Source organism: Apodemus sylvaticus, chromosome 2 (assembly GCF_947179515.1).
Source record: "Apodemus sylvaticus chromosome 2, mApoSyl1.1, whole genome shotgun sequence".
Lineage (NCBI taxonomy): Eukaryota > Metazoa > Chordata > Mammalia > Rodentia > Muridae > Apodemus > Apodemus sylvaticus.
In genome coordinates, this window is record NC_067473.1 from 18416750 (window position 1) to 18429646 (window position 12897).

Below are 12897 nucleotides of genomic sequence, written 5' to 3' on the forward strand. Positions count from 1 at the left end.
AGGAGACTTTTATTGTGAAGTGGTATGAATTACATCAATGTGAGAAGTTAAAAAAATGTCATTGTCTCTGATAATGGAAAATTTCAACCTGGATTAACAGCACATATCATAATATTTGCCTCATTTCCCCCCGTATCTTGGCTCTCCATTTCTCTGGATTTATTCTCAAATAGGCTTATGTATCATGGTGGTTTAGTTGGCCACCAGCTGCTCTGGATTCTCACCATCCCTCTCAGACTCTCTGGTAGGAAGACAGGCCTTTCTCCGACAGGTTCTTTGCTTTTGGTGAACCAGCCTAGCTGGCAAAAATTTGGCGATAGGCTCAGCCCAGTTACTATGATCAGGACACTTGATGCAGGTCAATTATCTGGTCACAAGCAAACTGGAAAATCAAGAGTGGAGTCACCTCTCCTTTAGAACATGTGAACTGATCTTTTAGAAAATCATGATGTAGTTTCCAGAAAAACTGGAATCCTAGGTTGTCAAACTACAAAGAAAAAGGCAATTGTTTCAGCTAATAAGGCTTTTATATAGCAACAAGCCTACCATATGATGTGTGTGTGCGCGCGCGCGTGTGTGTGTGTGTGCATGCGTGCATGCAGGCGGGCTTGTGTGTATGTGTGCGCACGTGTGTGTATGTGTGTGTGTGTTTGTGTGTGTTGTGTGTGTGTGTGTGTGTGTGTGAGTGAGTGCGTGTACTTGCACAATTCAATTCAAAGCATCTCTTGGAGTTACCCCTGACTCCTTGTATTCTAACTTTGATTGTGTCTTCCTAAGATCTGACAAAACTAAGAGCAGCTCCAGTTTGTGGGCATGAACATTAGACCCATCTCAGCAAAGCTCTCCCTCTACCCCAGTTTAAGCTTGAATAGAGAAGTGGGCCTTTTTCCTTCTAAGATCATCAATATCAACTTCACTCTGGTCACTTGGGGTTCTCAGATTCTTTTGACTTTGGTACTAAGGGATCAGTCTCATTGGAAAACTTCTAAATCACTCTCACTGTTCAACTTAAGCTTTGGTGGTTTACATCTTTATATTCATTGTGGGTTTTCAAACAGCCTTAACCTCAAGAATTTTGAAGAAATGGGAGTGACTCCCTGGCTACACATCCTAACACACAGACCTAAGCTCTAGGGCTCCACCTTGTCCTTTAGCTTCTCAAGTGCACTTCTCCTAATGTCTGTCAGAGCAGTGATAGAGGTTCAAATGTTCTCACATTTCCAGATCTGATAATGTATATGTCATCTAAACATTAAGCAACAGTTTAACACTGAAAGTGGTTGGCAAATTTGAGTATTTGAGGCAAAGTTCTCTAATTGAATCTAAACTTTTGATTCATCTTCTTCAGCCTCTGAATGAATTGCCAAATTCTTCAGGTCTCCTGACCTGTATCTCTCAAGCACATAAGTGCTACTTAAAATTTATTTAATGAACATTTTGATAACTGTGTTGAAACATTATAAAAAGTACAAGAGTATCCAATACATTGTCCTTGCATAATAGACAGTTGTTTACAATCTAATGGGGAAAGAGAACAATTTTTAACTTGAAATAATTCAGCCCTAGGGGGGATAGTTCAGTGGATAAAGCACTTGATGAAAACTAGAATTCAGATTCCCAGAACCCATATAAAAGTTGGGTCACCAGGTAAAAGCCGAGACATCCCTGAGACACACTGAATAGCTAGACTAGACAGACATGGTTAAGAGAGATTCTGCCTTAGTAAATAGAGAAGAGAGGAAAGGAGGAAGACACTGGGCTTCAACTTCCTGCCTTCGTATATACACCTTCACACATGCACATGTGTGTGTGTGTGTGTGTGTGTGTGTGTGTGTGTGTGTGTGTGTGTGTGCCAAAAAACAAAATAAAGAAATAAACTGGTCAAATGAAACAAAGCAATGTGAAATCTTCAAGAATATCCTAGAAGACTATACAGGAACTCATCCAAATGAGAGAATCCTTACAACTGTAGCATGACTACAAAGGGAGACAGTTTAGACTTTCTCAAAACCTGGTTATAAATAGCCAATATTTGTAATTACTTCTGTGTTCACTTTTAGATGCTTTAACAGAATACCTAAGCAAAACAGCTAAGGTGGGAAGAGTTACTTTTGTTCAGTCTCTGATGTTTCAGTTCACGGTCACTGGTCTCTGGATCCATGTATGCTTGGGGAGAAAACATGCTGAGGCTTACTTAATGGCTTAGTGGATTACCTAACAGCAAACGATATAGGAAGAGAGGGACAGACAAGAAGGGCAAGACACCCTTCAAAAGCATACCCCAGTGACAAACTTCTGCCATCAGATCCAGTCTTCTGCTTTTCACCACCTCCAGTTATGTCATCATATTAGGAATATGTCATCAAAGCTTCTATCTATTGATTAGGTCAGAACCTCCAAGATCCAACCACTTCCCAACAGCCCATCTGCTTCTCCTCAGACAGCTAAGCACTTCATAATGAGTCTATGGGGAACAGTTCATATACATACCATAAAAGCTTCTCAAAGACCTCTGGGACATTATACTCTTTGTCTTCTTCCTTACCTCAGCAGGAGTGGGGAAGTGCAGTCACGTTTATTATATTCTCTGGTACTTAAGTGCTCATATGCTGTAACATATCTTTATTCTATTTTTTTAAGTGGAAAACTAAGAACAAGAGCTCTGTCTTTTGTTGCCTATAAATCTAGAATCTGAAGAATTACAACAATCTAGGTGAGCCTTAATATTTTTTCTGGCTTGTTGGGCAAATGGGATTTGAGCACTCTATGAAATCTATCAGTAAACTTAGGGGTTTATTTCTGGGGGAACGTGGACATGGCTTCAAGCATGACACCTCCCAGATAACTGTCTTCTGGATGAACTACTTATTCATTGAGTGAAGGTGAGTTCCAGTTCCCACACCATCACCCCCAAGCAAAGTCAGGGGAGAAAGGAAAGTACATGTTAGCATTCTCAGAGTACAGAAATGTTTTCCGCCCACGTATTGCAAGACTTTTATTCATAGCAAACCTCTGAGATTCCATTAATGCAGTGATTAATAAAACATCACTGAGCAGGTTGCCTACAGAGAGGCCCACACATGCTTGTTTATAGTTGACACGTTGCTCATCATCCTTGAATGGGGAACTTAGTAGAGCTGCTGTCCTCCAGCTGCATAAGAATGTGGCTGAGCAGGGAACCTGTTTGTCTAGGGACTGAGCTGCTTTCTGATTTATAATGAATAGAAACTGAGGAGTGCTTGCTGACTTTCCCATAATACAATAAACTGTCACACAGAGATAAACATTTGCATAGAATTAAGCATGTTATTAATTTTTCAATGTTAATTTTTAATTTTCTGTATCCTTCCTTTTTTAGGGCTTCATTTTAAGTAATGCTAAGTTTTTTTTTTCTAAATTATGCATAGCTCTACAGCCTTAATCATTATAAATAAGGAGAGAGAAGGTAAATAAGAAAATACTAAGATGGTATATTTAAGCATTCCTTTAATTGATTGTTTAACTGTAATTGTGTTAGAGTACATTCAATAGTACTTGAATATGCCTATGTCATCCTTCCGTGAGATTATTAGTCAGATTGTGTTGGTACTCTGAACATCTAAATTTTCAATCTACATATTGTATATAGCAAAAATGGGTTGTCCTTTTGAGTCAAGTGCTTAGCAATAATGCACATACTAAAGGAAACTCAAAACTTGCTTACTGCCAAAATTTTTGAAAATGATGGAGATACACAGCAAAAACAGAGATACTTTTCTGTTGCTTGTGACATATGCAAACATACTTGTAAGCATCAAGAATGCTACTTGATAACCAAGATAGCATTATTTAGTTTATAATTAAATAATATTTCTAGGTGTCCAACTCATCACCTAATACAGATAGAGTAAATACTCAATAAATATTTTACCGGAGTCAATGAATCTCTGAAACTTTTGAAATATAATAATATGCATATTTTCTACTTAGTATCCATTTCCTTGACCTAAAAACCTAGAAGTAAATGTAGGTCTGTTACATAGTTTCATAGGAGCCCAACTCAGCTGCAACATTCAAATCTAAAGAAAGCGTCTTCTCTTGTTTATAAGGCTTGGAATGCCTTATCCAAAGTGCTCGGGGGCAGAAATAGGTCAGACTATTACAGAAATTTTAGCATATTTACAGATTTTTAATGAAATATCCTGTAACTCAAATCCAAATACAAAGCTCACTTTTTTTTTCACATATACACTCCACTCATTCCTGACGTGAAATAGTCCTGTATTTGGGCTGTAGGCATTATATGTTCTTAGATGTACAATTTGCTCTGTGTTTGTCCTGAAGTTCCAGATATTGTAGCACTTCATATTTTTAAACTAAAGATCCTTAACCTATTTAGACCTATGCGTTTTCTTATTTCATACCAGTTACATGCAGTCTTACCACTGAAGTGTGCAAAAGGGGAAAAGCATCTGAGTAATTAGACAGTTAATGAGTTTAAAACCATGCATTTGCCATGCTGTGAATTAAGAATATAGTGTATATAACTCTTCACAAAACATTCATTGATTATCTTCTGGAATATAAGCAGCATATAAAGTCCTAGAAATACATAAATAACACACACACAGGGGTCTGGGCTTGTTTTCACACACATGCTTGCACACACTTGAACACACACACATACATAGGGAAATGTGCTTGCTTGCACACACATGCTTACATATACATGCTTACATACATAATTACACATACAACATGATTGCACACATGTGCTTTCACAGGTATTTGCATGCATGTGCTTGCACACACTCATACACACACACACACACACACACACAATACCTGTGGAGCAGTCATACCTTCATATGCCATCACTTCTAGAGTAACATGATGATTCCCCTGAGGTGTTGTTTTTCTCAGAGTACTTTCTCAACAGGCAGTTAAGCTTCCTGCAGACTATAAGGTCATCATTCTTTTTTTAGGAATCAGTGTCAAACCCCTTTCGCACTCAAAAAATATCAGTAGCTTTTAGAGATATACAGTAAGCCTTTTTTGAATTAATTATTCTCTCTGATTTGGCAAATAAAACTGTGATTTTATAGAGCAGTTCCTGCCTCTTCTTTATTAGTGATAATGATCAGACTTTTGCCTTCTGGTGACAGTACTTATACTTCAAAGAGAATTGTACACAAGATCAAAGGAATAAGAAAATTGATGTGTAGCCACAATAAAAAAATGGCTCTCTGGTATCAATTTTTTAAAATAATAAATTGTTTTAAGAATTTCTGGTGCCCTGTGGTAGATTGTGCAGAGAGGCTCTAGGTTAACCTTAAGCATTTCAGTGGCTGCTGCTATCTCATAGATTCATGCCTGAATTAAAGAATTTAACAAAACTCAGATAATACACATCTCAGGAAAACAATTCTTCTTTTGCCCAAGTGGTGAAAAACCCCAGAAGCTGAGCTCTAAAGGACACTGCTATCAAGAAATGTCAGAAATGTTGAGGTAAACACTGGACTAGCCCCCATCTTGAATTTTAATCTTTGTTTTCCTTGAAACTTTAATAATCTTAAAGACCTTATCATATCATTCATTCCCAAGGAACACGTAAGGAAAGAAATATGGATAACAGCATTAGCAAATATTTCTCGAACGAATTGCAATAGGAATATCATGCAGAATTTGGGGGATTTAACTGGGAAAGGGACATACAAGAGAAAAAGTAAAAGAAAACAAAGAAAAAGCACTTGTGATGTTCCTGGTGTTTCTGCAATGTCTATGGCGTCTTCCTATCATAAGTCCTTGGAGGGCAGAGAACAGTAGCATTCCTGGGGAAGTAAGAGCATGAGCAGAAGCAAGAGATGGCCACACAACTGTGCATCCCCTAAACCGCACACAGTCCAATGTTTCTGGAGCTGGAGGTAGAAAAGCAGGAATGGAACAAAGTCACCATGTATGATAAGCTGCAGGACTACAGCACTCACTAGGGACAAGGTCATAGAGCACTGCAAAGCACTCAAATAAAGAAGTCAGTGTCTAAAGGAGACGTCCAGGAAAGGCTTACAGAGTGGTGGGAAATGGGCCACAGCAATCGAATCTGTGCCCTAGAATATCTCTTCCAGATATGCCTTTCAGTCTGTTCGCATTTGCTGATTTATCTGAGAGTATACAAACTCTGTCCAAAGCCATAATCCACTGTATAAACCCAGAACCACACTCATTGCAGTCCTCATGAGGGTTTCATTGTGAGGGCCACATCAGAACTTGCTGACTACCTGATACCTGCCTAATACAAAAAGCAGCCGTCATACTTCCTACCACAATATAAACAATAATAAATTTAAAGATTTTGTTCTTGAGAAATAATTTTCTTTTCTAGGGTGATAAAAGGGTGCTCTGAGGCTGTTAACAGTTCTACTGAGGTCACTGCCATAAGTGAGCTACAGATGACAGGAACCCAGAATCATGAAGACACAGGGGCTGAGGCTTCGATGAGGTTGAACGGGAAGATTCTTCAGTTCTTATGTTGAATGGCATGAAGAGGGCAGAACTCTGAAGGGAACATTTCTGGTTTGAGAGCTTAGGTTCAGATAAAAGAGGACATTGATTACATACGGACTCTGAAAATGTTTGAGGGGTGAGTGGCTAAAAGTACAGACAAGCCATCAATGCTGGAATTTGGAACTCACTTACATGGCATTTCAAACATAGGAAATGTTAGCTCAGAAACAGGGAGTAGGAATGAGGGAGAGGGTAGTTATTTAACAATGAGATTTGATATTCACGCAGAAGTAAAATAAGAATGGTAATAGGAAATAAGACAGGTGGTTAAGCCTCAACAGGTAGATACTAGTCAAGATTCAAAAAAAGCCAACTGAAATCAGTACCAGATTTGGTTTGATCAATTCAGGCATCCATCAAAGGTCTCACAGAGAAACATCTATAGAATTATTGTTGCTTTTGTAAATTACTTTTGTTCATATAACTTTTATCTCTTTAGGAATTCGGTGACAGGCTCTTCTAGCTCTATCCTCCCTCATCTGAAGGACAGGCCAGCCATCCCACTCGGAAATGAGGGAAGACTAGTGGGGAAACATTGGCTCCACCCAGTGATGTCTCCAAGAGATACAGAACCGGGATTCATGAAGATGTTGACAAGACTACAAGTTCTTATGTTAGCTTTGTTTTCGAAGGGATTCTTGCTCTCTTTGGGAGATCACAACTTTATGAGGAGGGAAATTAAAATAGAAGGAGACCTTGTCCTGGGGGGCTTATTTCCTATTAACGAAAAAGGCACTGGAACTGAAGAGTGTGGGCGGATCAACGAAGACCGAGGTATACAACGCCTGGAGGCCATGCTGTTTGCCATTGACGAGATCAACAAGGACAATTACTTGCTCCCAGGAGTGAAGCTTGGAGTTCACATTTTGGACACATGCTCAAGGGATACCTATGCGCTAGAGCAGTCACTGGAGTTTGTCAGGGCATCTCTGACTAAAGTGGATGAAGCTGAATACATGTGTCCCGATGGATCATATGCTATTCAAGAAAACATCCCATTGCTCATTGCAGGAGTCATTGGTGGTTCATACAGCAGTGTTTCCATACAGGTAAGACCGGCAAATGCTATTGTAAACAACTGTATCACTTTTCTTTTATGTTGCTTTTATATGAGGAGTAAAGAATTAGATGTGACTGATAATTTCATCAATGGATGATATTAACAACTCAATATTTAGTTTTAATATTTAATATTTTAATACAGAATATTCTACCACTAAAAATTACTTTGAAGTATATTGGTTGGATGGATACAATTACAAAACAAGCTACCCACAAATTTAGTGACACAACACAATTATTTATTAATGTACAATCTGAAGAAAAGTTGAGTGAGTGTGTAGAGGCTAAGCTATGAGTGGTACTTCCCAGGGTGTCTCCTTTCTTCTTCCTGCAATCAGTGAGATTCTTAGAATGAGTCCAGAGTGATAGCAAAGATGCAACAGGATGCATGTACAACTTCTTAAGCTCCATCCAAACCTCTCCGCTATATCCTATCTGCTACTATCCCAGCAGCAGAAGCAACTCACGGGGCTCAAAGTCAAGAACTGAGAAAAATAACCTGTCCACCGTATGAGTGCTGCAAAGTTGTATATCATGGTCCTTATAAACTGAGTGGTATTTGGAGCTATCCATGCTATCAATGACAAGAAGGCACAGAATCTATGATCCCTGTTTTCCACACTTTATGCTCTTTTCTTCAGAGATTTAAAAACTATGTAAAGAATTTCTCAGTAAACGGTATGCAGATAAATCAGCAGAGAGAGAAAGAAAGATGAGGAGAAGAGAGAGAGAGAGACAGAGAGACAGACAGAGACAGAGAGATTTTGGCACACAAATTAAAGAGCTGATAACTACTCTCATAACTTGATTAGAGAAAGAAGCCACACCTCAAACTTCTTCAGTGCTTACTTGCAAAGCCATGGAATTTTAGAGCTAGAAAAGGGTCAAAAAGTCTTCCAGCTCAATTTCCTCATTTTCCCAATTCCCCCAAAAGATTGGCTTCATGAAAACTCCACTCTCTAGGCAAAATGAGAGTTTAGACCCAAATCGATCTTTTCTGCTCTTTCAGCTACCCCAAATGCTTTCTATATGCTACTTGAAGTTCAATATTGTTTTTTCTGGTGAGAGCACTAATGTCACAGTAATAGAAGTTCAGGGTTCTAAGAGGCACATATTCTGCCTCCTACTAAATTACTATAATCAAAACCCAAGCACTGAAGGAAGTGATAAGATATGTCCTTTATATGTCACAATCCCACTTCAAGAGGCTCTATTTGCATTGGCATTGCCTTATTTTTATATTCCAGATTTGTGGCACTTAAAATTCCATGTATAATTCTGTGCTGTTCTAAATGAGCTATTTCAAATTTTGTTCCTTCTTCAGAGCACACAGTCATATTATGAGTAATTAGGATAATTGGTTTTTCATAAACACCCTTTAGCTTTATTAGAAGGGTAGAAAATATTGCACATCTCAGAGCAGATCATGTAAATTTTGCCATTACTTTTATACTTGAGTCAGAAGAGGTGAAAAATTTTGTTAGAAAAGGAGAAAATGTAAGGTCTCTATGAAGCACACTTCAATAACAATTTTACCAGCAAAGTGTCAAACATTTTCCAAGTACTCATATCCAGTATTACTTTCAATAAAGGATTGCATCTATGCTTTGGGGACATTTGGTTTTCCCCAGCACTGAGTCTTATTTTCCGTGTACCCAAAACCATTTCTTATAAGTATGTGACAAGCTACCTTACAAATATTTATTTTATTTGGCTTTGTTCGTTTGATACTATGCACTACTCTTCAGAAGTCAGGCCAGTTTAAGGGGAATAAAAGACATATGTGCATGAAAAATCCTGTGTGTGTTATCAAGAGAAGCTGTGTCTTCAACATCAAAGTACTTGGTTTGCTATTGCATTCACTGGCTGTAGGCTCTGTGGCTGGAGTGCACAGGTAAGAAACTAGGATGTTTGACAGGATGGAAGTTGTACCAGGAAACAGGTAACCAGACACATGCAAACAAAGTGAATAAGACACAGCATCTGCAGAGGCTGGTCAGAAAGATGTGACAAGCACTCGTGTACCAGGAGACAAAGAGCTCACAAAGGAATAAGGGGGTAAACTAGAAAAGCACTGGGCTCCATTTGTTCTAGGAATTTAAAGCACTCCTGGATGTTAATAAGAAAGAACTTCTGGGGGACTGGTGCAACGGCTCAGTGGTTAAGAACACTGACTACTCTTCCATAGGTCCGGAGTTCAATTCCCAGCAACCACATGCTGACCCACAACCATCTGTAATGGGATCTGATGCCCTCTTCTGGTGTGTCTGAGGACAGCTACAGCGTACTCATTGATATACATAAAAAAGAACCAGTGGTTGAACCACTCTGGCCCTTCAAAAGAAAACACTTCCGTATCCACTTCTTTCTGCTCCCATGATTATAGGGGCCCATACATTATGGAGCTGGTAACTATGGTGATAGCAGGAACCTGTACTATGTCTTTAAATACTTAGACTTCATGGCTAATCTCTGAAATGTTGAACTGAAAGAGGATGAAACCAAGCAGAAATAAATAAGCACAGATCCACACATCAACACACCTATCATGTCATGGCAGTCAGTCCAAAGTCCAGAGTCTCCTGCTGAAAATCAGGCTACTGACAATGGATCATAGAGAGTGATATTCTGTATCTTCCCTCCTGTGGTTCTAGCAGCTGTTTAGATATTGTAATGGTCCTATGTTGGTGACTCTGTATTGCTGTGACAGAAGTACCTGACAGAGACAACGTATAAGAGAAAAGATGCATTTTAGATCACCGTTTCAGAGGGTCTCAGTCCACCATGGTGATTTCATTCATCTGGGGACAAGTGACACAGATGTCTCAACAGGGTAGACCAGAAAGCAGAGAGAGTTAAGACAAGATCAGGGGACAAGCAACAGCCTGTCCCTCTGGGTGACTTCTGCCAGCTAAACCCCATTTCCCGAAGGTCCACAGCCGCCTAATATTTCAGGACCTGGACTCACAAGGTATAGTTTCGAGTCAAACTTTTACCAGTCCTCCATTTAGCCTGGATGGCTTTATTTTCCAAATGGCTTCAAAAGGAGTTTCCTTTCCAGCTTCACCTCCCCACTAAAAGAGAGGAATTCTCCCAAAGGCAGGAAAGAAGGAGGCTTTGGTGATGTTAGCTCATATCATTAGGCAGTGTTAGTAAAAACTACATGAAAGGCGAGATTCTTAATGACTCGCTGGGTTAAGCTGTATTACCATCGATGAGGACCTGGATAATTATTCTCCCAATATGCTTATTAAGGACGACAAACCACTCTGTGGTGGTCCCTTTATAAAGCAGCCAAATTGATTTCTTAATTCAGCCATCGATGAATGCAAGCATCCAAATACTTTTACATGATCAAATATACTTTAGGGGATCTACCCACATCCTTCAGTGAGCAGGTTTCCTTTCAAAGCTTTTGAAAGACTGCCCTAGTGTCCTCTATAAGCCTATAAGCCTCTCACTTCAGGGAATATCGTGCTTCAAGAAGAAATTCAGGTCGATTGCCTTCAGCTTTATGGCACTTACTTTGGAGCAGTGTTTATGTGCCTTTTCAAATGAGCTGTGTTAGTGTCTAAGTTGTCCAGTCAAATGTTCTTCATTGAAGTGTTTCTAACAGGTTAGAAGATACACTCTTCCCCTAGCTAATCTTTCCTGTTTGGAGTATCTTTTACCTGGAACATGGCAGGTAGAAGATGATCCAGTTAGTGCTTAGCGCGTGACTGCTAAAGCAACCTCAGAAAATTTGAGATTTGTGTTCAATAGCCTTTAAAAGCTGAGCTCCTAATAAAGGCTAAACTTTACCATGAAAGGGTATGTGGTACTGCTATCAGTTGACGCCTCAATACAAAGAGGCCAAAAATAATAATGAGCATTAGAGAATGGAGTGGGACAAGAGAAAACATTTTATTTCCATTTAAACACAGCCGTTTTACTGCCCTCCCTTGACGAGATGCTTTCTTATATACTAGTGGGCAGGATATACACAGACTTTCACAAACAAAACAGTGTTCTCATCATACCTACACTACAATGTCCTCTGGCAATCAATAAGTCTTACCAAGCCTACTTCTTCATCCTCAGCTCAAATTCTATCCTCATTGAAAAGCCATTCCTAAGCTCCTTCTAAGGCCTTCGATTCTAATTCATTGAATGATTTGTCCATTTACATTTCTGTTAAGGAATCACAGGTATTTCTCTTTGTGTTGCCAGCACCTGAAATAAGCTCTCTGCAATTTTCTTGGGAATTGATTCCAAATGTCTTATTTCAGCTCCCGAAAATAGGCTTCCAGTCCTGAGGATCCCTGCCCCCAGCTGACTTTGATTGATAATAAGGGACTGCTCTACAACCATTGGCTGGCAGATTACATGGGCAAGAGACAGAGAGAGGGAGGAAGAGGAGGGGGAGGGAAGGGGGAGGGGGAGGGAGACAAGAGGGGGAGGGGGAGGGGGAAGAGGAAGGGGGGAGGGGGATGGGAGAGGGAATGTGGATGGGAGAAAGAGGGAGAGGGGAGGGGAAGGGGAGGAGAGGGAAGAGGGAGGAAGAAGAAGAGGCAAAATCCTCATTACAGGGACGCAGAGGCATTAGACATAAAAGCTTCAGAAAAGAACCAAACCAGCCATATAAGAATTCAGGGAAATGGCCCCAGGGGCCACTCAGGATAGCAGAGATGAATTGTTAATTTAGCAAGTTTTCTTAGGAAAGTTGGAGGGGAGAATGTATGCAAGCTGCTGGGAGGATTAGAAATGCCCAGCCATTGAGCTACTCAAGGCATATCAAAATCATGGCTTGAGTGTGTGTGTGTGTGTGTGTGTGCACGTGTGTTTGATTTGCAAATCCAGGAGCCATAGCAGTTTAACTAATTCACCACTACACAATTTAGTGAGTAAATTTTTTTTCACAAAATGCAAAAAAATTAATACATGATAACCTGCTCCACTACCTCTAAAAGACAGAAATCCTTACATGAATTTTGGAGTGGGCTCATAGCCTTTACACTCTATGCTAGATCATTCTGAATGCTCATGGGAAAGAAGTGAACCTTTTCCTGAAGTAGAAAACTGAGTGTCAAAAGACAGATGAGGACACCAGATGAGAGCCCTCTTCTCCCCACTGTCTACACAGTGGCCCCAGAATGCCCTCATCTGAGAGCTTCCTACAGGCTTCCACACCATTGGTTCTCATACAGACAAGTCCAAGGCTATAACCCATTGGCTAACTGGAACCATGCTAGATGATACTGGCTTTCATATGACTCTGTGTGGCTTCTCAGCAGGAAGGTTATATAGAGCTGG

General features: G+C 39.8%; 1 protein-coding gene across 1 annotated transcript in view; it reads left to right on the top strand.

Moving 5' to 3' along the window:
- Positions 1-7124: 7124 nt before the first annotated feature.
- Grm3 (glutamate metabotropic receptor 3) overlaps positions 7125-12897 on the top strand; it is a 102074-nt gene continuing 96301 nt past the window's right edge. The window contains exon 1 of the mRNA XM_052172405.1: positions 7125-7592. Within this exon, the coding sequence (XP_052028365.1) occupies positions 7125-7592 (468 nt within the window). The remainder of the gene's footprint in view (positions 7593-12897) is intronic.